We start from the raw sequence: 26,334 nt of genomic DNA on the forward strand, positions 1-26,334 counted from the left end.
TGTGATATGTTGGAGGAGAGTACGTACAATCAACAATAGCAGATGTTAGAATTTTTGTAAATTTAACTTCATAATATCAAATTCTACAAAAGTTCTAGATATTGATTACAGGAATTGGTTGCTCTAATCTGATTGTTTAGGTACAGAAAGAAATGTTTGTGAATTATAAAATGTCTTTACGTTATACTTTGTGTTTTACAAAATCCCAAGCAAAATAACTCAAGAAAGGTTTGTCTATTCTTCAGGACTAACCTGAAAATTCGAGTTTACTTGTGATCTATTTGAAGAGGATTCAGGAATGGACTATTTCTGTGACAAGAATTGTTTCTCTTTACTTACCTTCATGACTTGCAAGTTGTTGTTTCTTCACACATGGAGCTGTTACATGTTTCAATTAGAGCCTGGACACAAGACTCCATGCACGACCAAATTATTTCCAATATCTCTATTTTTACAGTCACTGGCCTAGGAGAGGCTATAATTCTCTTTAGGATTATAGAGTAAATCCAGTTAGTTTATTTTTAACCCCTGTTGTTCCTTATTTTCTAATTATTAGTTTAAAAAATAAAAGCAGATAACATGAATGAATTCTAAATTTTAATTCAAAGGGATGATTCTAACTCTCAGTTAATTTAATGGATATAATAAGGAAGAAATTGAGTTTGTTAGTATTATGATTCTTTTGTCACTCTATGCTAAAACACCTTTCATTTTCCTGCAGAGTGAAAAAAATTCAAATGGATAATCTCCAATGGTGTATGAAAGAATGATGCGATAAATGATTCTACATTGGTCCTGAAAATAGGCAACGATAGATAATTTAGCTCAGTCTTAAAGATGAATTAAAAAATTGTATAGACTTAGAAAAACTTTCATTTGCCTACAAAATTTTCATGAATTCAGTCCTTACTTGTCTTTTTCATCCAGTTCCAGACATAGTCATTTTCTATTGGCCTCTCATCTATTCAATCTAAAAGAAAGATAATTTTCCTATAGCTAAAGATATACATCTGACCTTTATTAATAATGTCATGATTAGAAGTGACTGCTATGCTGTAACTAGTTTAAGTTATCTCTTAAACAAAAGACAAAGTAGGTAACCTGAACCAAGTTATAGGTTCACTTTTTTCCAAGTCCATATATTTTTACATTATAGTTTTATTGTATATTATATATTGGATTCTCCCCCTCCACAACAAAAATTCAAATGATAATCTAAATGAAGATAATAAAAAAGAATACTTAACATGTTTGATGGCCTCTTAGCCTTCTAGGACGGAGTCATGCTGGCACATGCACATTTTCAAGCCCAAAGGTCCCAGTCCATTAGACAGATCTGGCAATTTCTACAGCTAAATAGAGTTTAGGTAATTATTCAGACCAAACATTAAAATATACTGACAATGTGAATTTACAAGTAAACATGAACAATATCTTCTGTTTATTGAAAACAGTTTGCATTTTTTGTAATGAAACAAAAATGGTGCCTTGATTCATGTAATTTTAATGTATTAAACTCTTACTAAAACAAATTATACATTTACTTCTTGGTATCCATACTTAATATTCTTGGACACTAACAAAGATTACATGCATGCATTGAAGGAAGGCTATACACTCATGTCTGAGCTTCTCTCATCAGGTAAGAAATAAATTCTATATTGAAAAATGCATAGATTTGAAGTTTTGACCTAACACAGTGGATTAAGGTTTAGACAATATTTACTTTGCTGCATTTTGATTCCAAAAGAGCCATATGTGAAGAGACGATCCTGACCAACTTCAGACTATTTCTATAATAGTCTCTCAGTAAAAAGAGTTATATTAAATACAGTGAGATGGAAAATAGTTACGAAATAAACTACAACTTTATAGCTACCCGTTGGTAAAAGTCTATAGTTAATACATTTGGATAAATAACTCAAGTCAGCAGCAAAGTGGTTAAACATTTGTGATTTGATTTTATCTCGGCTTGGAATGTGGCTGGAGTGTCCCACTTCTAACAACTGTTTGCTAAGTTAAGGCTTTAGTGTTTACACAGTGTTGAATGAAGCAGCCTGGTCACCAGATGTGACTGCTTCCCAGACGGTCGTTTTTTCAGTCAGATCACTGTCCTCATGGTGCCTGTTCCCACCTTCTTCCTCAGGACGTCCACCAGCCTTTCCAACCTAAGTTGGGGGCAGGGGAGTGGGAAGGGAAAAAAAGAATATGAAAGTACAATTATTATCAGGAATGTTTGGGCTGAAAAAGGACAGTATTTGCTTGCGACCAAATAGCCCTGCGAGTCATGTTAAGAAACAAAGCATTACTGTAAGCGAGAGACACTGGTGCAGAATGTCAAGTATTTGAGGTTATAAAAACAGCAACAACACAAACTTTAACCCAGATCTTCTTCACATTAAGTCAGCATTAGATGCTACATGAAACATATATGATACTCATTTCAATGCATTTACCTCCTTGTGTTAAGGTTGTGATTCAATCATTTACTATGTAATGACAGAATGGCGTAGTATTAAATGTAGAGCAATGTCAAGCTGATTTTTACCTAAGAAGTACATATTTCAATACAGAATACCAGCAATCTTACACCTGTTGCTTAGCTAAATAAGCGACACATTGGTATAGTGTACAATTCTTACAAATTAGATTTCTTTTTCATAGCATCAGCTGATGAAAATAAAGCCAGGAATTAGGTGGCTAGGGGGTAAAAACTTCATGTCTCAGTGGCATGGAAATAATTTAAATATATAAAAATTATTTGATGCCAAAAAAGCAAGACTTTTTGCACTCCATTTAAAAAGAAGTTCCTATTCCTTAGCATGAATAGGTTAGGGATGACGATATGTGCTTTTTAGTCAAAGATAAGTGATTTTTAGTTGATTGAAAACTCACCAATTATACGGAAAATAGAATGAAAAGTTCTGAAGTCCATTCTGTGGTGTTCTTAGGCTACACTGTGGGAGGGAGATTGCATTCATGTGGGTCAGTGAGAGTTTTGCTTGACAAAAGATGATGGAAATCAGGCCATTCATTGTGTTATGTGCTTTTAAAAATTTTCTTTACTGAAAGTACAAAACCTTAACCAAAAACTTGCTTGGTGTCATACACAGAGAAATCTTTATAAGTGAAAATCATGCCCAGCCGTTTTTCATACACACAGCCCTCCCTCCTCAAAGACTGCTGAGCGACACAGCCTAGTCTGCTCCAGCTTGCTTCACTGATATGGATCCATGCATGAGGGTTCTTTGCAAATAAACTTAGCACAGAGCTAGACACTAACGGAATGAGGGTATTCTTAGTGGCATGCACGCTGGTTCAGAGGGACCCATCAGCTACATACAACACTGAAAACTAGCTCAAGTTTACTGGATGACTCTGCGTACATTGAGTTCTGTTGGAAAACAGGAACATGACATGAATTCAGTGCATCAAAAATCTTGGCTTTGAGGAATATAGTACTGATCTTAGAGTAAAAATGCAAATCTTGCATACCTTTGTTACTACAAATTTCTCAAATGTAAGTTAAGTATTATACCTCATTAAAACAGCTCCAGGCTAGTGGTGGTACAAACACTGCACTGGAAGAACCACGGAACAATTCACTGCAGTCACAGATCAGCCTGTACAAGGTGGACTTTCCCTAGTGATAAAAACTAGTGCTGTTATATCTTTTACACTCTGAATATTATGATTTGTAGGATTATATAAATCCTTTAATATGGACAGTTTCTCTAACTCAAATTGTGGAGGAAGGGGAAGAAAAATGTCACATAAAATTTTAAGTGTATTGTTAAAATATGACAGTAACTTGAATTAACATTAACAAATGGCTGCCAGCAGAAATCTTGACAAGCTATTAAATGCGTATCTCCACATATATTGTAAAAAGTCTGAAAATATTACTTTCAAGTTTGTTAAATATATACCCCTCCACAATATCCTGTGCACTATGAAAAGGACTTCCTCATAATGTGAAAGTAAGCTCTATTCTGCACAGTTATTATTATCACTACAAATTCTCAATCAATAAAAGCCCAAATTACTGACATGAATCTGTATTGTGCTTCTTTCGGCTTCTCCTTTACAGACAGGCTCATCTCACTTTTGCTCCCTTTTATACTTTGTGATGTCTTTCCATTTGCAACTAGTACATCTTGCTAAGGGAAGGGGTGAGGAGGAAATACTTAAATATCATGTTTTGCAATGTCTTTCCTACATTTCAACAATTACTAGATCAACCACATTCTCAGTTTATCCAGGTTGAATGATTTATGAAAATTTGATCTCAGAAATGAGAAAAATGTCAATTACTTAGTTCTGTGAAAGCTCACTAACGGCTGAAACACAATGAAGCACCTATTCCTTCCTGTAAGGAATGGAATACACCTGCCAAAGGTGGGCCGTGCCAACAGGAAGGGAGGTGTGGGTGTCTGCTGAAACGCCTTGCAGGGCTGGCCTGCAGGCTGTTCTTTACCGTGCAAATCAATAATATCTTCTTAAAAATTATGTGGCTTACTGAAATCGGCTCCAACTGTTTTACATGTTACTCAACGAAAGCTTCCCAAGGCCTTTATGAAATGGGAAAAGGGTTAAAGCTAGGGTTGGGATTTCTCCATTTTAAACATGAAGAAACTGATGCACAGACAAGTAAATCCTTCTACAAGGTCCTGTGGTAAAACAGTGTCAGATCCGGGCCTGGTTTCCTTGTTCTTAGTTCCAAGCGACTTCCTCTAGGGTTTGGACTGATAGAGAACTACAGAGCTCAGATTAAAGGTTAAGGGATTATTTGTCATAATAGCTTCATTAAATATTTTCCTCAAGTTCTTAAGTCAAATTGGGAACATAGTTGTGGGTATACTTCACCTGCTATTTTAGCACACATTATAAGACAGGAAATTGAGGACACTGCACATAATTAGGAAATAGTAATTACAATTTACTATAATTTCTATATAAACTTGAAAAATATACTTACAGCTATATTTTAGATAGAAATCTTATTTTTTCAATTAACATTATTTTTATATTTTCTATGTATTTACACAACATGTATGTAGAACAATAAAATAGCTTTCCATCAAGTGGATGAACCATAAGTTATTTACCAATTTTTATAATTGGTTTACTTCTATTTTTCACTCAATGAATATTGTGATATATTTAAAGAGGCAAGTAACACTTATTGAATAGTATGTGCCAGGATCTATGAGGAGTGAGTTATGTACATACTTAGTTTTCATTTTAACTCCATGGAGATGTTTTCATCAGATGACAAAACCAGAGCATATAGAGGGTAATGTGATCAGAGCCACACACACTAGTGAATTCTGGAGCTGGGATGCAATGCTAGGTCTAATGACCACATCCCCAATCTCTCTGATGTGCTATATCACTTCCAAAAGTACTGCAATTTTTAAAGCTTATTTCAGAATTTTTGTGGGCTTGAATTACTCTTATTGACTACACGATTTTTTGAATTAAGTGTATTAAGATGACATTGGTTGATAAAATTATACAGGTTTCAAGTGCACAATTCTGTAATACATCATCTATATATTACATTGTGTGTTCACCACCCAGAGTCAGTTCTCCTTCCATCACCATATATTTGACCCCCTTTATCCTCTTCTATCTCCCCTCCCCCTATACCCTCTGGTAACCACACTAAACTGCTGTCTGGGTCTATGAGTTTTTGCTGGTTTGTCTGTCTTGTTCGCTTGTTGCTTTCAGTTTTATATCCCATACGTACGTGAAATCATATGGTTTTTGACTTTTTCTGTCTGACTTATTTTGCTTAGAATGATAATCTCAAGATCCATCCATGTTGTCACAAAATGCACTATTTCACTTTTCGTATGGCTGAGTAATACTCCATTGTATATATGTACCACATCTTCTCTTAGATTTTTTTTTTGCAAAGTGACAGAAAAGAGTAAAAACAGAACAAATTTTTCATCATTAACTCAATTGTACCAAAATAAAAATCTCACTATAGATTCCATTTTTGAGAGTAACTTTTGTATTTGTCAATTTGAGAGTAGCATTCTTATTGGCTAGACAATTTTCTCTCCAGAAAAACCATTCCTATTATTTAAGCAATGAGGTTACCCCATTAAACATAGTTGGCTTTTTAATTTTTTTTTTCAAAGAGAAAGAACCAGGGAAATTCAAGAGAGACGGGTACTAATCATCCTTCCAGCAGAGGAGACAGAAAAGCCACGAAAAATGCTGTCCTGATGGTTTGCCATCAGTATCAAAGCTCTTGCTCTCTTTCAACCATGGCAGCAGGCAGAGAAGAAGACGTTAATGTATTCCTTTCTTTTGCTTTATGGCTGTTCTTCTGCTGGTCTTTTTTTTTTTTTTTAAAGATTTTTTTTATTGGGTAATTGGGGGGATGGGAACAGACAAGTTGCTGTCCTTTTGTTCTTCAGTCTAGTTGTGGAGGACATTGCTTCACTGGCCCAAGTTGGCACCATCATTGCACTCTTCCCGGCCGAGTCTGGATGGCCGCTCACGGCGGCTGTTGGCCGCTCACGCTGGCTGCTGGCTACACACGGTAGCCCATGGCAACCCACTGCAGCAGGGGCTGCAGCCTACGCCGTCACCGGCGACTCACGGCAGCCCAGCTCCAGGTCGAGCTGTTGTTCAGCATCTTAGCTGTAGAGGGCAGTGTCACTGGCCCTCATGTGTGGGATCCGAACCGGAGCCCTCTGGCGTCCTAAGTCAGCTCTTAACCAACGTGCCACTCGGCCGCCCTCTGCTGATCTTTTGAATGTTGATTTATTTTATCATCTTTATACTCTCCATGCTTTCCTCAAGAGATGTTACCTGCTCCCTTGATTCTACTTAAATGCTTATGACTTCCAAACACAGGTTCCCATCCAAAAACTCTCTTCTCAGTTTCAGACTCACATATCCAACTGCCTTCAGGACATCTCTTCTTGTTTATTCCAAAGGCACAGGATACCCAGCATATCTAAAACTTATTATCTTACCTCCTTCATATGTTTTAGTATTTATCTTTTTTTTTTTCAAGATTTTATTGGGGAATTGGGGAAAGGGAACAGACAAGTTGCTGTCCTTTTTTGTTCTTCAGTCTAGTTGTGGAGGACGTTGCTTCACTGGCCCATGTTGGTATTATCATTGCACTTTTCCCGGCTGAGGCAGATCGGTCGCCGGCCATTGGATGACCACTCACGCTGGCTGCCGGCCACACACGGTAGCTTATGGCAGCCCACTGCAGCAGGGGCTGCAGCCTACGCCGTCACCGGCGACTCACAGCAGCCCAGCTCCAGGTCGAGCTGTTGTTCACCATCTTAGCTGTAGAGGGCAGTGTCACTGGCCCTCATGTGGGATCGAACTGGGGCCCTGCTGCTCAGAACTGGTGTCCCAAGCCATCTCTTTACCAACACACCACTCGGCCGGCCCTCAGTATTTATATTGATGAGCACTGCCATTCAGAAATTCCCTCAACCTTGAAGTTGAAACAATTTAGAAAAACTTGGTACATTGTATTATTTTTTTCTTCCCCTCAGCTTGGACCTGTGAAGACTTTGTGGTGAAACCACTAATATAGACAGTGGGAAGCAATAAAGGGGTTTTAAGTCATCTAGTTATTTGCATTTTAGAAAGATCCCACTGGCAAGAATGTAGGGATGGGATGGAGGCAAGTTAGCCTGTAGGTAGGAAGTCCAGATAGCTCCTTATTACAATAATACTAGCGAGCAAAACAATATGAATGTGCTTAAGGACCCCAAACTGTACACTTAAAAATAGTTGAAATGGTAAATTTTATGTTATAAAGATTTATCACAATAAAAAAGTAATCCTAGTGAGATTTCAACAAGAGCTGCAGCAGTGAAGATGAAAAGAAGGGGCTGATTTTGAAAGATATCTAAGATTTGGAATCAAAGGGACTTAGTGACTTTTGAGGGTATGACAGGGTAAGATGGGGTGATAAAAAAGGATGACTTCCAGGTGTCAGTTTTGGATGAATAGTGATACACTAACCAAGACAGTAGAGAGGAAAAGCAGCAGCTATTTGCTGGGGAGTATGTGTGTGTGGAGGATGAGTTCAGTTAGGTCCATATAAATCTGAAGTGTTGTTGGGACAGTAAGTCGGGATGTTAAGTAGGCACTTGTATATAAGAGTCTGTGTTAAAGAGAAAATTCTACGTTTATGATCTAGATATCAGTTTAACCAATCAGCATTTGCTCTGTAGTTTCTATGTATCAGGCATTGTTGTAGGCACTGATTATTCAAAGGATAGGACATGGCCTCTGTTCATAAGGGGCAGTAAGGTGGGGAAGTTGATCTTTATATGGGTAACTCCAATACGTTATTGGTAAATGCTGTAATAAAAGGATGGGCACAGGTATTAAAGGGGACCTAGCTTGAGTAGGGAAGGAAAGGAAGGGCCTGGAAAAGCTTCTTGATGATGACTGAGTTAGGTATCCGAGGATAAGGAGGAAATCGTCACCTCGAGAAGAGTGGTATGGGGAGGGGGCAGGATGGGCATTCCAGACAGAGAAAACAGAACGTGTGAAGGCACAGAGACGTGAAAGCGTGATGTGTGTCAAGTCCTACCAGTAGTATGTTTCTCAGGATCATAAAGTGTGTGTGTGTGTGGGGGGGGGCGGGAACAGGGGCAGGACATGAGGCTGGAGGGGTGGGCCATACTAGGTCTTGCTCTAAGTTGCAACTGAAGCCATGGGAGTGGATAGAAATGTTTAGAGAGAAATATGAAAGGAGAAGTGAGGTGGGAAGAGGAGAGAGCAAAATAGAAACAGATATTTAAAGTGAAGAAGTTGGCAAATGAATTTGAGAGAACAGAGAAGCAAAAGATGGCTCAAGAGTAGGTGCCATATTGGGGCGGCCGGGTGCCTCAGTTGGTTAGAGCACGAGCTCTGAGCAATAGGATTGCCAGTTGGATCCCCACATGGGCCAGTGAGCTGCGCTCTCCACAACTAGATTGAAGACAATGACTTGATTGAAGCGGAGCTGCCGGTGGGCGGCCAGTTAGTTCAGTTGGTTAGAGTGCAGTGCTCATAACACTGGGGATGCTGGTTCGATGGAAAGAAGAGAATTTCAGGAAGGGAGTGATCAGCAGAGTTAAATACTTAAACCAGATCAAAGTGAAAAGTGTCCATGTGATTAGGAAATGACAACCTTTTCAGTGCCGTTTTAATGGCATGATGGAAGTAAGAAGCCTGAATGGAATGTGAAAACATGAAGACCGAGCATAGGCTGTTTCGTAAGAGTTTGGTTAGAAAGTAAAGAGGACTGTAATTACAGGGAGATGTATGGCTGAGGAAATTTTTAAAGAAATGGGTGGCATGTGAATATGTTTATGGATTATGGGAGAGAAGGCTATAGGAAGACACTAAAATCTAAGGGATGAAAATGATACCTTTTAAAGTGGGGTCTCAGAGGATGGGATTGTAAGGACGACTTGCAGTATAATCATTGAAAATATGACTGGCCAACTTCTCCTTGGTGACTACAGGGAAAGAGGTGGGAAGAATACAGCTGTGGATAATTTTGTAGGTGTAGAGAAACTCATGCCTGCTAGATTCAATTTTCCCCATGGAGTAGGAGGCAAAGTTCTCTGCTGAAAACATAAGGTGAAGAAAAAGGCTGGAGGAGAATGGAGATGGTTTAATGGGACCAGAAAGGGAGGTGATCTGGGGATTGTAACAGGAATGTTAGGTGGGATCGACAGCCTGGCTACAGCTAGCGACTTCAAAATTTGTAGGAGACACTGATCATCACAGTAGTATAACATTTTTTCCCCCTTTATCAGCTCTATACTTTGAGGGTAAATATAGAGAGGGCAAGTTATAGAAGAAGAAGTCATTATAAGTATGACTTATAGGGCAAGTAGGCTGAGAAAGACAAAGGTCTAAGAAGACTTGCCCTGGGGAGAAAGTGATTAAACCTAGAATGCAGATTGGGTGGAGAGGAAAGCAAGTATATAAAGGACTGTTAGTTCAGGGAAAAATGGAGGGAGCAAGGGACTAGATGTCTTGATCTGTGTTGAAGCTAAAAAGCAAGAGTAGTTGGAATAAGCCTGTGGTTATTGTCAAAAGCAGCTTTGATCTTTGAATTTCAGATGTAGAAAAGTTCTGAGTGATGACAACATCCACTGCAGCTGAAGTGGAGAAGAGGTAAAAGGTCATTAGCATTCAGGAGGCAAAAGAATAGGACAGATGACTGACACTGATACTGATGTTTCCTAGCATGAACGCAGAAGTTGGGGCAGAGAGGGAGACACTGAATCAGGTGCCCGAAACTCACATTCAGGGGATGGCACTGATCAGGAGATCAGTAGGTACCACCGAAATGGTAAGACAGAGAGTGATAAAGCTGGATGGTCTAATCTGATCATCTTTGGCACGGAAACAAGTTTCTAGGCTGTGATGATACTTGGCAAATATGGTGTTTGTAAGCACTGCTTGCTGAAGGTGATATCATGCCTAATATGGTTCACAGCACATACACTTACTCTATTTTTAAATTAAAGTTTAATGATTGGTCTGTGTTTCAATGTTCAAGATACATTCACTGAAGAGTCCTTGAGTCACTCTTCATCAAAACCAAATAATAAGTTCCAAAATGTTACTAATCTAACAATACTATGATGGCATTGTTCAGTTTGCTTTTGCAAAAAGGACTTCATTTTAAAAATAACTGAACAGGTTCCCTATTAAAGAGGTTGGGACTTACAAATAGACCTTGATTTTATAAACTTAAAGCCTAAAACATTTTTGTATTCTTAGCAAACTCAGTGTCAATAATGAATTGTGGCTGATTTGGAGATAGTTTTAATTTATTTACCTAGAATAGGACACTATAACAATAATAGTTAAATAAGATTTCAACTGTAATTTTATTAATACTAGAGAAAATGAGGAAAAAATTGATAATAGCAGAAATATAGAAAGCCAAAGTAATTATCACAATTATCAATTTACTGAAGGAAAAAGAGGATACAAGACAATTATTTACTATATAAATTCATGGAAAGTATTTGAAAAGGACATCACAAAAATTTCATAATAGATTGATAATAGGGACTCTAGATGAATACCACTTTTAAGATTCATATTATAAAAAAGATTATCTATGCAAATGACTAGGGGAATTTCAAAAAATGCCTTTCTTGACAAAAGATTGTGTCAAAAATCTTGGCCTAATTAATGTCATTGATAAGTGTACATGGATATGCTACAACAATTGGAATGAACCATTCATCTCACTGTTAACCTTCATATCAAAATCTTTGAGATTAAGTAGAAACCAAAAATGCATTTACAAAGGCTCCTATAGTGAGCTCCAGGTATAATACCTTTTATATTATTATTTTTTTAAAGATTTTATTGGGGACTTGGGGGAGGGGAACAGACAAGTTGCTGTCCTTTTGTTCTTCAGTCTAGTTGTGGAGGACGTCGCTTCCCTTGCCCATGTTGGTATTATCATTGTGCTCTTTCCGTGTGAGGCAGATCAGTCTCCGGCCACTGGATGGCCTCTCACGGTGGCTCTTGGCAGCTCAGCTGGCTGCTGGCTGCTCACGCTGGCTGCCAGCCACTCACGGTAGCTCACGGAAGCCCACTGCAGACCCACTGCAGCCTACACTGTCACCGGCGACTCACGGCAGCCCAACTCCAGGTCGAGCTGTTGTTCACCATCTTAGCTGTAGAGGACGCAGTGTCACTGGCCCTCATGTCGGATACGAACTGGGGCCCTGCTGCTCAGAGCTGGCATCCCAAGTCAACTCTTAACCAACGCGCCACTTGGCCGGCCCTGTAATACCGTTTAAAACTAGCTCTAAGGTTTTAAGTATTGTGAACAAGAGGGTGTGTGACATAGGAAGATAAAATGAGAAAGTGGGAGTACGCTGTACTCAGCCATCACAGTTCCTGGGTCATTTCATTTACTACTTTATTTTTGCTTAACTTTATTTTTAGATTTATATTAACGCTTTTAGATTTATATTAACTTTATTTTTAGATTTATATTAACGCTGAGAAATTGCTTCACACCTTGAAATTAAGCAATAAACTTGGATTTATCTCTGAGGTTAAACAGAACATTGAAAAACTTAGTACATGTATATTCAACTGTGCTTAGGTTAGATATATGATATTCCTTACTCATTATCACTAATACCTAAGGTAGACAAGGCATTGAAAAGTTACCTGTATTTTAAACATAGATGACAATTTGCTCTCTTCTACATAATTTTGAAAAAGTAGGCTCATCAATCAATCATAATTTCAATTCGTATAAGATGACCAATTAACATAATAGAACAATCAAAATATGTAAAACTTGGCAATTTAAAAAAATTATTTTAGTTTTGTTTTATTTCATTTAAAAATTAGAACATGAGGGGCTGGCCGAGTGGCACATTGGTTAAAAGTTGGCTTGGGACGCCAGCTCTGAGCAACAGGGCCCTGGTTTGGATCGCACATGCGCGCCAGTGACCCTGCCCTCTACAGCTAAGATGGTGAACAACAGCCCGACCTGGAGCTTGGCTGCTGAGAGTTGCTGGCAACGGCGTAGGCTGCAGTGGGGCTGGCCGACAGCTGGCGTGTGCTTTTGTGAGCTTCCCTGAGCAGCCGTCCAATGGCCAGTGAGCGACTGCCTCACCCGGGAAAAGGGCAATGGTAATACCAACATGGGCCAGTGAAGTGATGTCCTCCACAACTAGACTGAAGAACAAAAGGACAGCAACTTGTCTGTTCCCCTTCCCCGATTCCCCAACGCTGTTCCCCTCCCCCAATTCCCCAATACAATTAAAAAAAAATTAGAACATGGGGAATGATTAAAGCTATATTTTCTTCTTTATATATCTCTAAGGTGCTTATTTCAAGTTTTTGATTTTAAAATAAAAACTTTGGTATAATTTATCCAGGGCTTAATTAAGACTGTGCTAGTAAATTAGATGTCTGGATAGTCCACTGGATTCCAGTTAGTCTATGGCAGCACGAGTGCAACGGATGACACTGTTAGAAAAGTGCTTACAGGAGATAATGGAGTTATTTGCTTATGCTCCTCACTTAACATCAGAAAGTGATTGAGATAATAGGATGAATTAAAATAACTGACTCTGAGTGGTGAACACACAATGCAATATGTAGATAATGTACTATAGAAATGTACACTTGAAACCTATATGATTTTACTGACCAGTGTAACCCCAATAAAATTCATTAAAAAAAAGATCAAGTGACAATTTTATTGTTTTTTGTTTTGTTTCCTTTTGTTATCAGAGAACATTTAAATCATGTAAGATTCCCAAGAAAACTCAACACCAGTAACAAGCCCATGAGGTTCCATGAAGGCAGGACAATGTGCATTTTGTTCATTACTGTATTCTTGGTTCCTAGCAGAAGAGGCTCTAGAAAAATCAAAGGATATCGTTTATTTGTTTATGAATAAATACTATACACACATGTACTGGGAATTAGGAGTAATTTCATTTGGAGTTTCAATTCTAAAGTAATACATTGAAGTTTTGATGATGACTCCTAAAAGTAAGTTTCAATGATAAAGGAAGCAAATTACTTCATATAAAGATTTGCAGTAAATATGTCATTTAGACAAGGGCTTTCGCAGAAGTATATCAAATAATAAAGAAATTACCTGAAAAGAAGAGATTTCTTCCACTTTAAATGGAGGGAGTTTGGGAGCCTGTTGGGCAAGATGTTAAATAAAATTTCACCCTAAGTGAGAACTAAGCTAAGGTTATCCTTTTTGTATCAGGAAAAATTTTGTTAATGTGACAACAATGAATTACTGATTCTGAAAATCAGCATCTTCAGCTCTTCCTTTTGATTTCATAACTTTTCAGGAGGAAATATGAAGCACACAAAGGAATAAAATTGCCATGGATATGAATGGCTCATGCATCTTCTATGGGAGAAGCATCAGAGTAAAAAACTAACAGGCAAATGACAGAATGTAGAAAAAACCAAACTGATAACAAGGACAACCATTTTAACGATTCCATTCAAAACTCTTGGTTTCTTAGATTGAAGCAGGGTATGTCAGAGGTATTTTTAAAAAGGATGAAGGTTAGTGGGAAGGTTCCTGTTCTTTTTCTTATTCTGGTTTTTAGCTTCTAGGACAGTCCATATGAACCTCTGCGTAAGTTACATCTGAAGGCACATAGAAGACATTTATTTCTTTTAGACTGAAACGGACTGTTTATTGGTTGTATCATTCATTGTCCTATTTAAAATATCACAGTTTCTCTATTTTTAGAATGTCTTTTGTTAAAAATTAAGAGTGATAAGTTACTTCCTTTTTAAATATTGTTTTGCAAACTGCTCAATTATGTTGTCCTAGGATTTTTTTTTTCCCTATGGAGAGTTGATCCTTGGTTTTAAGATAAGAATACAGTAAATAGAAGTTGGAAATTCAATCTCCTTCATGGTATTTTGAGACTGCTAAGTAGTCACTGCTTCTTTCTGGCAGTTTAAAGTTGAATGCTGTTGGACCTTGCTATTTTACATAAAGCCCTAAATATTTTATATGAATATAAATTAAGCTTTCTAAAACATCAAAATTTAGCTAAGTAATATAATCACGAAAAAAGAGATTTCTCTGAAAAGTTTATCACACATACTAGTCATAGAACACACATTATTTAATTAGAATTGTCATCACAACAACATATAAAAAGGGAAAATGTTAAAAAGGTTTATACCACATATGTAAAAGAAAGAAACATTTATATTTCATCTATCTCAATAGTACCGATCCCAAATATATACACATTTTTTTGTACTTTATAGATAAGGAATTCTGGATGCTTAGAAAAATGAGCATTTCTGACTAAGTTTCATTTATTTCTGATTTTTATATGCCACTTGTAAATGTAATTTCCATTCTTTAATATCCATTCACTTCACAGTTAATACTTTTCAAGCACCATAGAAGTCTTAAAATCAAATCACATACATCTTTCTTTTATGTGTTAAAGTGTTGGTATTACGGATTACTGGGATTTATTCTTAGTATCTAGATTATTCATTGGCAGTAAATTAGTGACATAGGGACACACATTAACTCTTTCGAGCTAATGGGACACTATTTAGTAAAACTGCCTTAGGCGAATAAGTTACTTTGATCTTAAACGTGAATTATACTTATGTTTAAATTTATTTACAGTGAGTAATGTATTCAGTGAGATGGATTTTTCATGATTTCCTTTAGGCTTACAGTATTTGCACTGGTAATAACACATACAGATTTTTATATTCTAGAAACTACCTTAAATTTGACAGTAAAGATGATAAATATTAAGGCCTCATATATTTATAATGATTATGTTTACAGAGTACGAGACAGCATGTTGTAAGGCCAATGAAAACTATTCTTTTCTCTTAATTGGTAGAACATTCCCAACTGGTTGCAAAGAGCAGAGCTTCAAGCCTGCTTCCTGATAAAATTGCTAAAATCATAAAGGTGTTTCAAATATTCTATAAAGCATGATATATAAGAGTTATAATTTATTGTCATTTTCCCTTAGATTAGTTTGGGTAGGGTTTACATCTTTTGATATGTGTTTTGTTACCTAAATTTGGTAGAAAAACTTCTTTTGAGTAAGTAACCTAGACCAGGGGTTGGCAAACTGCGGCTCGTGAGCCACATGAGGCTCTTTGGGTACGTTCCATCTCAAAGGTTTGCCGATCCCTGGAAGAGCCAATCCTGTTCCTCACAACAGTTTAAAAATTATTTGAGAGCCATAAAACAAATGAAATCACTGTTATGTGAATAATATCCTTTAAAAATTTTATAAATGAAACTATGATAGTTTTCATTTTCAATTTTACTTCAGAGCCACATGTATGCACACAAAGAGACACATGTGGCTCGCGAGCCGCAGTTTGATGACCCTGATGGCTCTTCAATTTCAAAAGTTTGCCAACCTCTGACCTAGACAATATTAATGAATAATTGCTTTAAATCTTTGTTAATAGCCCATCCTCACCATGTGCTTTTTAAAACAATATAATTATAGGGGCCGGCTGAGTGGCGCATTGGTTAGGAGTTGGCTTGGGATGCCAGCTCTGAGCAGCAGGGCCGCTGGTTCAGATCCCAAAAGGGTAAGGGACACTGTGCCCTCTACAGCTAAGATGCTGAACAACAGCTCAACCTGGAGCTGGGCTGCTGTGAGTCACCGGCAACAGTGTAGGCTGCAGTGGGGGTGCAGTGAGCTGCAGTAAGCTGCCCTGAGCGGTCATCCAATGGCCGGCGAGCGACTGCCTCAGCTGGGAAGAGCGCAATGATAATACCAACATGGGCCAGTGAAACGTCCTCCACAACTAGACTGAAGAACAAAAGGACAGCAGCTTGTCTGTTCCCCTTTCCTGATTCCCCAACGCTGTTCCCCTCCCTCAGTTCCCCAATAAAATCTTTAAAAATAAATAAAACAATATAATTATAAAAATTCTTTCTACCTTCAGCTGCTTATATGGGGACTTCTAAGTATTCACCTACCAGCCGGGTTTAGCGCATTCTTCCCAATGATACCATCTCAGGAACTGATCCGCTGTTTGCCCAGTAGATGAGTTACATACGGCCTTATGAAGAATGACACTTCAAGCCACAACCTTGACATCTGGCCTACCTTTCAATGGTTTGACACACAGCTCTTAAGAATAATCTTTATCATTCAGAATGACTTTGGACATTCTGACTTTTAGCACTAAACCTCATAGAAAGAGTTTAATTATGTGGGAAATAGGGTTATATGATCTAAATTGCTATCATTCCAAAGACATTCTCACGGGTATTTCTATTACTCCTGCAGAAGAATCCTTACAAGTCCTTCCCTTCTTTTGCTCTTCAGGTGCTGGAAGCCAGTTTTGATGAGTTTTATATCTGCCATCAGACAGTAGTGTTCTCAAACTTAATATTTTTTCTCATAAGTTCATAAGTTAGGGTTACACAAAAAAGAAAATGAAATTAGTTTTTAACACTGAACTAAAGACATTCTATTAATGGCACTGTGTTGTTCCTATCTCTTAGGCAGAAAATCTTAAAATACCGACTCCTTCTTTACCTTTCCCATCTCTTTAGTCACCAGATCATATTGTTTTTCTTGATAGTGCTTCTGAGATGAATCCTTTTCTCCCATTCTCCCTGCTACCAGCCTACACCAGCAAACTTTTCAGACAGAGGAGCTGCCAGGGGTCAGCAAACAGCAGCTTGCGAGCCGCAGGCTCTGAAGTAAAATTAAAAATGAAAATAAAACTATCATAGTTTCATTTATAAAATTTTTAAAGGATATTACGCACATAATGGTGATTATGTAAAAATGTATTTATGGCTCTCGAATAATTTTTAAATTGTTGTGAGGGACAGGGTTGGCTCTTCCAGGTGTTGGCAAACTTTTGAGATGGAACGTACCCAAAGAGCTGCAGTTTGCCTACCCCTGGTCTATACTATTATACATATTGTTACGATGGCTTCTTAGCTGCTACTCTTTCCTCTAACACCAACCTGCTTCAATTAATCTTCCTCAGTGCTAAGTGAGACTGCTACCCCTAAAATGCTATTTCCATCAAGTAACCTTTACTGCTTTCAAAACTCTACAACGGTATCTTATTCCTTATCGCATGAAATCCAAATGCCTTTGTGTACATTGGAGGCATTCAGCAATGAAGCCGGGCCTGGACTATCCGATGTCATCACAGGACCCTGCGGGGCTGACCTTTGTCTCCTCTCAGCACCTTCGCTTCATCTATGCTGCTCCTTTCCTCTTTCCCCCTGTGTTTTTTCCCCTCTCCATTTATTCATATCCCACTTATTCTATAGGGCCAACTTCAATTTCCTCGAGGCCTTTCTGTTCTCTGTATTATCTGCACTGAACAACTAACAGGTTATTCAGTGTCATTCTAGTCTTATGAAATAATAAAAAGGCAAAATATATTTCTCTGATGCTAGCATTATATACAGATGCAGGATGCCAGATACTCTTTAACTCAACAATCCCACTTCCAGGAATTTGTACCTTCTCTAAATATTTAGCTCAAGTACAGTCAATGAAGCAGTATGTGGAAATAACTAAATACCAATGCTCTGAACTTATTCTTGTGGGCAGAGCTGTACAGCACACCTTTTATTGATTCCACCAAATGTAACAGAGAGATAAGCACATGACACACTTTTTTTTGGTGAGTTGTCTTTATATCTTATAATAACATAAGAGATGAAAATCCAATACAAATTTATTACTTTTTTTCTCCCTACGCTGGTCCATATTTCTCACTAAAATCCTCTATCTTTCCAATTTTTAATTTCATACAGTATGTAGTCAGACTAACAAGAAACTTTTTGTATTAGTGCTCACAGTGAAATAGCTAGGAGAAAAAAAGGTAGAGCCAGGTATAAAGGAACAAGTTGTAAGAGTTCACCTTACTCATAATTGTTCCCTTTTTGCCAAAATGATTCCATAGGCAGTGTGCGTGTAATGCTATGTACATACACCCACAGACTTAAGTAATTCATATTCATCTGTCAAAGTGTTGGTCCACTATTTTGACATGCTTGCTGAGAACAGAGAATGACTTCTATCCTCAAAGCAAGCTATTAGCTCTTGTCTAAACGTTCTCACTCAATCTGAACTATACTGTAGGGCAGCTCTTTCATGGGACGCACACTCTGCCTTTTTCAGCTTTACATCATTCTGCTCTATTATCTACCAGTGTCTTTGAAGGGTATAAACAAGCCATCTTAACCAAGTATAGAAATTCTGAACAAAAATTTTCTCAGTCCTTGTATCATAAGAAGTACATCTAAATTAAATTCTAGCTACCACTATATCTCCTTATACACACAGCTTTTACAATTTAGGTCACTCTTATCATGGAAAGTATTTATGATGTGTCTTATAATTAGAGGGCAAGATGAAATATTACCTATCTACTATAAAAAACCCAGCACCATCTTTCTGTCTTTTCCATATTCCTGAAGAGATTTAAAATCTGTAATTTTACAACTGCATCTCTAGATATGGCCTGTTTTCCTAATTAATAGAATCCTTTTCTAACAATTCTAAATAGTTTTTAACTCAACAATTCCACTTCTAGGAATTTGTGTCTCCTGTAATAATTGCAGATGTGGGCAAATATTTAGCTGTAATTGACACACATTGTTTAGTAATTTGTAAAAGCACATATTGTGGTTAAAAAGCATTTGAAACATATTTGGCCTATCAAAATATATATCATTTAATATTTTTCTCAATAAAGATGAACACATGTACTTAACTATTAAAGTGAACAACAGGGCATTTGAAAGAGTAAAATGCAACCTTTTTCTCTTCCCAGTCTCACTTATTTTTTGTTAACCTCTCCACAGGTTCGGGGATCCTATGAAGCTGACAGAGAGCATGAGACTTAAAAGTTGCATGTGGCTATTAAGTATTTATATTCAGTATGTATATCATACAGCTTTCACAATTTTACCTCTTAATAGCTAGAATTTTCCTAGAAAAATAAATTAAGGGGACATACGGTACACAAAGATGGAAGAACTATTTCATTGGTTAGTAAGATCATAAATCAAGACTGTCCTATTTTGCTAATTAAGTATTTATAAATAAAGAAATTCTTTGAACTGAAAGAGACATTTCCTTATATAGTCAAAGTTATCTCAGGTACTTTCCTTTAATCTCCCACACCCAAATGAGGCCAATCTAGCATGTAAGAGTTCAAACCTCTCACCTTGTTTTGATCCTGTTTGTTCTATCCTTGCAGGATATTTGCTTTGGAAGAGGAGATTTATGGCTGAAGAACTATGACTAAATAGCTTATTTGCTAAGATAAACCAACCTGAGTTAGTATTAAGGTATAAAAACTATTATCTACCCAACTACTAATTAATAAAAACAATCCTTTTGTTTAAAAGAAAAAAAGCACACAAAGATCAAGTTTATAAATAGTTCTAATATTTTTTCTAGGCAGATAATCAGAAATAATAATAATAATAATAATAATAATAATCTGAAATAAGCAACATAAGAGAGGGCAAGCTGTCATAGCTATTATAAAATACCACAATTTAATAAACCTGACAATGTAAGAGAAAAAAAACTCTTAAAAAATAATATAAGCAAAGTTTTAAACAGGGAAAAATGTTCACAGTACATATAATAAAAAGCAAATTTATTTACTACCCGAAGAGTTTGTGTTAATCAATAAAAGTTGATTAACAGTCCAATACAAAAATGGGAAAAGGTCATGAACAGACAGTTCGCATAAAAAGAAAAATATATTGCAAATAAAAATATAAAAAGTTGCTTAACTTTATTCATAATTGAAGTAAAGCATATTAAAATGAGATATAATGTTTCATCTTTCTGATTGGAGGGTTAAAAACTTTGATAATATTAAACAGTGGTGAAGCTTGAGGATATAAGCATTCTTGTAGATTATTAGTTGCTCACATAACATTTTAAAAGAACAACTTGGCAATACTTGGAATTAAAAAGGCACACTGTTTTGAACCTTAAAATTCTCATTTCTAGGAATTTATCCTATAGATCTACTGAAAGAACTATACAAAAATATGTTGAAGGAAGGCTGTTCACTTGTAGCATTGTTTGTAACAGCAAATTAACAAAACCCCAAATAAGCAAACCCAAATTATTTTCTCACAGAATTTGCACACTAGCCTACAAAATATATATGTATAGAGTAATTTTTTAAGATTCAAATTATAATTGTACAATGCTTTGTATTGGCTGGAAATAACAATCAGTGCTTATATTTTTGAAAGTCTGTAAGCAAGTTGATAATATTTTAGAGACTGAAATTCAAAGTTATATTTTTTAGCATTATTAAGATACACACATGTGCCTTTACCTCTCTTGGGCATCTCAGTATAAATTCTTATGAGTAGGCAAAATGCTTTGCTTAAAACAGCGATCACATTCACAGAATTGTGAAGAAAGAGGTTTTAGGAAGAAGATCCAAACAGCTTGCATTTGGGCTCTAATGAGAGCTTCATGCTATGAAATAATTTTGTTTCTGTAGTTTGTCCTCTCCCTTTGTGGCCCATTCCTCAAAAGCAATCTGGAGCCTGTAATAAAAGGACATCTTTTCTAGAAAAACCCCACAAATTCCTCTGTCAAAAAAATCCTTTAGGGCCGGCTGAGTGGCGCGATGGTTACGAACTTGCTTGGGACGCCAGAGGGCCCCGGTTCGGATCCCACATATGAGGGCCAGTGACACTGCCCTCCACAGCTAAGATGCTGAACAACAGCTCAACCTGGAGTGGGGCTGCCCGTGAGTCGCCGGCGACGGCGTAGGCTGCAGTCCCTGCTGCAGTGGGTTGCCATGGGCTACCGTGTGTAGTCAGCAGCCAGCGTGAGTGGCCAGCAACCGCAGTGAGCGGCCGTCCAGAAGCCAGGCGACTAATCTGCCTCACCCGGGAAGAGCGCAATGATGGTGCCAACTTGGGCCAGTGAAGCAACATCCTCCACAATTAGACTGAAGAACAAAACGACAGCAACTTGTCTGTTCCCCTTACCCCAATTCCCCAGCACTGTTCCCTTCCTCCCAATACCCCAATAAAAAAAATCTTAAAAAAAAATCCTTTATGTGTGGCATTTGACTTTTTCTTTTTATTTAACCCAATTAATAGGTGGTTATGCATCTCACTAAACATAAAACTTAACTGACTTGTGAGATTCTAGAAAAAAACTTTAACAAAAATGGAATAAAGTTTTGGGAAAATGTTGAAATATGAAACCTCATAATAAATTCAGCTTAGTCCATTAGGTTACTACATATTCTGGTATTATAAAGCATCATACATACAGTCTCTACCCTGAGTGCAGGCTTGACAAAAATATTAGTTTGGAGAGACTACTATTTAACAAAGTTATTTAAAATCCTATTTAAAAATGTTTATCACTCTTTTGTGATTCTTCTGTCTCTGTAACTGAAACAACTTTTGATATGCCATAATCTCTTAGAAATACTATTGTAAAGAAGCCATTAGGAATATTCTCTACTTTTCCCCATTGATCCTTCCCATCCTTGAGGAAGAGTCAATATACCATCATAGAAGAATGAGTGAGATCTTTCCCCTAAATTTCAATGATTGATACTATAGGCACAAAAATAAAGCAAAGTCTTCACTGGGTATCCTTTCGTTAATTTATCAGGTCCAACTATCTTTTTATGGAAAAGGAGGCTACATTCACAACCCCTTAATGTACAATTTCAAAATTCAAAAAGTTCTGAGAAACCAAAAAATATTCTTATAAGTTTGCTGCAAACTTATGCAGCAGCAAAATCTGATCTAAGGTGACATTTCATATATTTCACTGCAGAAATATTACAAGGTGCTTCTCTAAAACGACTGAAGGTATTATACAATAAAGAGCATATATATCAAATTCTAAATTTTGAAACACATGTAGCTAGCTCCAAAAGCTTTAAATGAAAGATGTGGATCTGACTAGGCTCTGTGTTGTTATCTCTTTAGTAGATGAATATTGTACATATGTTATAGCATATTCATTTTGGAGGGGGTGGTGGTCCTGCATCTTCAATTTTAGGCCATTTTTTTATGGCAGGCTCTAATAGGTAATCAAGATTCCTGGCAACATAATCCACAGAGTTAATTGAACATCCATGGTCTTCACAACTATAAAACCTCCCTTGACTGATCCAAGTCTGAAATAGGTTTCCTCCCTAAGTGCTCCCATAGTCCCACACACTTCCCCTATCACAACTGTCCATATTCCTTGCTAGACTGTAAGCTGAGTGATGGCAGGTGCTGCTGCGTTTTATTTTATTCACCAGTGATTCTCAGTGTCTAACTCAATGCTTGGTGAATAGTACGTGCTTAAAATAATAATTGAATTGGAGTGCAGAACACATAAGTTTCAAAGAATTTTCTAAGTACTTTCAAATTATTCAAGGTACGTAGAAAAGGGCAGGCACTACTCTCATTCAACTTTCCTCTTTTCATTACTTAAAGCTCTTTTTAAGTTTTATTTTACCAAAACATTCTGACAGCTGTCCATTCACTGAGATTTCTATTGTGGCAACAATCATGTTTATTATTATTTCATTTTTTGGTAATCTTTCATGTCAATGATTATAATTATTTGTTCTTTTAAAATAAGCTTCAGTGTTTAAATATTTATAGTTGAAAACAAATATTTTGCTGAATTTCTATTGAATTTTTTAAAAAAGCAATGCTTATCATTATTAATAGCATCAATATGAATAAGAAAGAGATTTGCAGTATCAATAAAACTGCTGCACTTCAAAATATTCAAATAACATTGACTGGCTTTCCATATTCTCCTCAGCTGAGTACTTCCCCCATCCCTTATTATTTTATTTTTCTCATTTTTACTAGTAGGACTCGCTTAGATCTTGACTCAGATTCTCTGTATTCGTCTTGATTTGAAAGAGTAAAAATCAAATTCATCCTTGTTTCTTATACTTGCTAGAGGCACTCTGAATTTTAAAATTGAAATTTATAAGTGGAAAGTGGCCAGAACTGAGAGCAACACAGAGAGAGCCTGCTAACTGCCCTGTTCATGATCTATTCATTTCTGAATATGCATGACTCTTGGTACTTAATTTTGGCTCAGGCTTGCTCTCTTTAGAAGTTTTGACCCTGCCATGACCTTTGGTTTCTTTAGACAGGGTCTTGTAGATTTTCAGAGGATTGTGACGAAATTCTAAAGTCAGATTGTGGTTGTACAGTTTCCCACAATTGTCACTGCTCATGAAGCAATAAAATTAACTGAATGTCTTACAGACCACCAATATTCAGCTACCTAAAGTCCAATAAAAGTAACCTAATATTAAAAAAAAAACTCTTTGGGAGGTACCTTCTAAAATGGCTCTCAATGATCCCTGCCTCCTGGTAGTCACACCATTGTGTAATCAATCCCCTCCCCACTGCTGTGAAGTGGAACTAGTGGCTTGTTTCTAATGAACACAATATAGCAAAAGCGATGGGAAGTCACTTCTATGGTTAAGTCACGAAAGGTTGTGACTTCCATTCTGCTAGCTTACTCTCTCTCTTGCTCGTTCACTCCAATGGAACCACCTGCCCTGCTATGAGATGCTACATGGAGAACCCAAACAGCAAAGAACCAAAGAAGGCCTTGAGCATGAGAGGAACTGAGGCTTTAGTCTAACAGCCTGTGAGAAGTGAATCCTGACAATGACCATGAGAGTCATCCAGAAAGCAGACCCTTTCCAGCCAGGCCTTGAGATGATCGCAGCTTTATCAAAGGCGCAGAGCCAGAGCAGCAGCTAAGGTGCACTCAGATTCTTGACCCAAGAAACTGAAATAATCATAGCTGGTTTAAGCCTCTATGTTTTGGGGTAATCTGTGACACAGCAATAGATAACTAAACTAATATAAACCTCAAAAGCAAAACATTTTTTGTCCTAAAACAAAATAAAACATAAAATCGTGGTTTCAAATTACATACTTGCCTGGCTAATAGCATCCATTAGATCTTTTAATATGATACAAGTTCATTATTAGCAGGAAATGCATATAGCAAACAAAAGTTCTGGCACAAGATATTGACCCAAACACGTGAATTACAGAGTTTTAAAACCTCAACTGATTCTTGGCTAGATGACTCAATTAAAACTTTTGGAGAAAATGATCTATTTTATTGGAAGGAAAAAATATACTAACTAAATCGTCCTCTTAGGTTATGCCTGGTATTGTAGACATCAAACATATTATAGGATGTTATCTGGCCCTCTTCACATAGCCTAATGGTGAGGTTATCATGCGAGAGAACTATAGGTTATCCTCTTTTTATTAGAATTTTTTTACAACAAATATAAAATACAAATCCCAAGTATTTTCTTAAATAGGCCTGTTAACAATTCTGAAGGATTATCTGTTATAAGTTTAAGTCCTTCTTTGAGGAACTAAGATCTCAAGTAGTTTTGCATACTACTCAAACTCATTAAAAAAATGTCTTTCCATTTCAACTCTCCTTAATACTCCACATCCCATCTAGGAAGTTTACCGCCTGGATGTCACATAGATGGCAAGTCCCACTACTTCTATCTCCAATGACACCGTCCTGATCCAAGTCGCTACAATTTCTCACAAGTGCTATTCCTTCTTTTTTTTTTTTTTAAATTTTTTTATTGTTAGTTTCAGGTGTACAGAACAATGCAATAGTTACCCTTTTCACCCTCACAAAGTAACAACCCCTCTCCCCCCATCCACTGCCTTCCCACCCCCATATCATGCTTATCTATTACAATTCCATTGAATCCGTTCCCGCACTCTACTCCATGTCTCGAGGTTATATATATATATATAATTATCGTTGACATACAGTATTATTCAACATCAGTTTCAGGAATACAATGCGGTCGTCAGGCCTCTACATCAACTATGAAGTGGACTATTCCTTCTTAAAGAGTCTCTCTACTTCTACTCTTGTCCCATTGCAATTTCTCCTCCACAGAACAGTCAGGGTTAATCTTTTAGAAATGCAAATCAGAACATGTCCCCTGATTAAAATCTATCAACTACTTCCCCTGCCTGTAAAATAAGGTTAAGAAACAAAACCAAACAGATAAAAACCTTAATAAGGGTTACAAGGTTCTTCAAGATCTGACTGCATTCTACTCCCTCTCCCTTACTTGTTCCAGCTGCCCTCTGGCCCCAAAGATCTTCCTTTAGTTCTCCAATGAGCCACATTCTTTGTTTTGGCTTCCATATGGAAGGCTTTAACCCCTGGCTAATTCCTATTTATATTTCTGGGCCCAGCTTAGAAAGAAAACCTCTTCCCCTAATGCAAATCTAAATTAGATCTCCCTGTCATATTCTCTTACAGGTCGTAGGAATTTTTCCTTATTGCATTCATTACAATCTGTACTTAACATATTTCAATTTGTTTCAATATTTAATACTTGTCTCTTCTGAAAGGCTTGCTTCATGAAGTCAAGGAACAGTTTGATTTGGTTCACCAGAGCCTGACACACAGTATATGGTTAAAAAAATACTTGTTGAATAAAGACATAAATAAAATTGTGCAAGATCCTGCTTATTATAATCATAATTGGGAAAATATTTAAATCATGGCCTTTCATTTATTAGTAATTTTCTCTTTCATCTTTTTTATTTAGAATGAAACACATGCATTGTTGAGATCTGAGAAAAGATCTCACATTTGTATTTGGCATGGCTATTCTAACTCATCTATTTGCTACCTCAATCAATTCAATCGTAATGATTTGTACTTAGTTTTTCACTTTACAATAACTAATAACATATCTACACAAAACAATTGTAAATAC

The 26,334-nt window shown here is 36.9% G+C and overlaps 1 protein-coding gene across 4 annotated transcripts in view; it reads right to left on the reverse strand.

The window, feature by feature from the left end:
• Positions 1–1,421: 1,421 nt before the first annotated feature.
• The window catches only part of MIPOL1 (mirror-image polydactyly 1), a 268,247-nt gene continuing 243,334 nt past the window's right edge, over positions 1,422–26,334 (reverse strand). For all 4 annotated transcript variants that reach the window (XM_019644722.1, XM_019644724.1, XM_019644723.1 and 1 more), the window contains one exon: positions 1,422–2,168. In XM_019644722.1, the coding sequence (XP_019500267.1) occupies positions 2,102–2,168 (67 nt within the window). In that variant the 3' untranslated portion in view covers positions 1,422–2,101. The remainder of the gene's footprint in view (positions 2,169–26,334) is intronic.

The sequence above is a fragment of the Hipposideros armiger genome, unplaced genomic scaffold (genome assembly GCF_001890085.2).
Source record: "Hipposideros armiger isolate ML-2016 unplaced genomic scaffold, ASM189008v1 scaffold_90, whole genome shotgun sequence".
In the NCBI taxonomy this organism is placed as follows: Eukaryota; Metazoa; Chordata; class Mammalia; order Chiroptera; family Hipposideridae; genus Hipposideros; species Hipposideros armiger.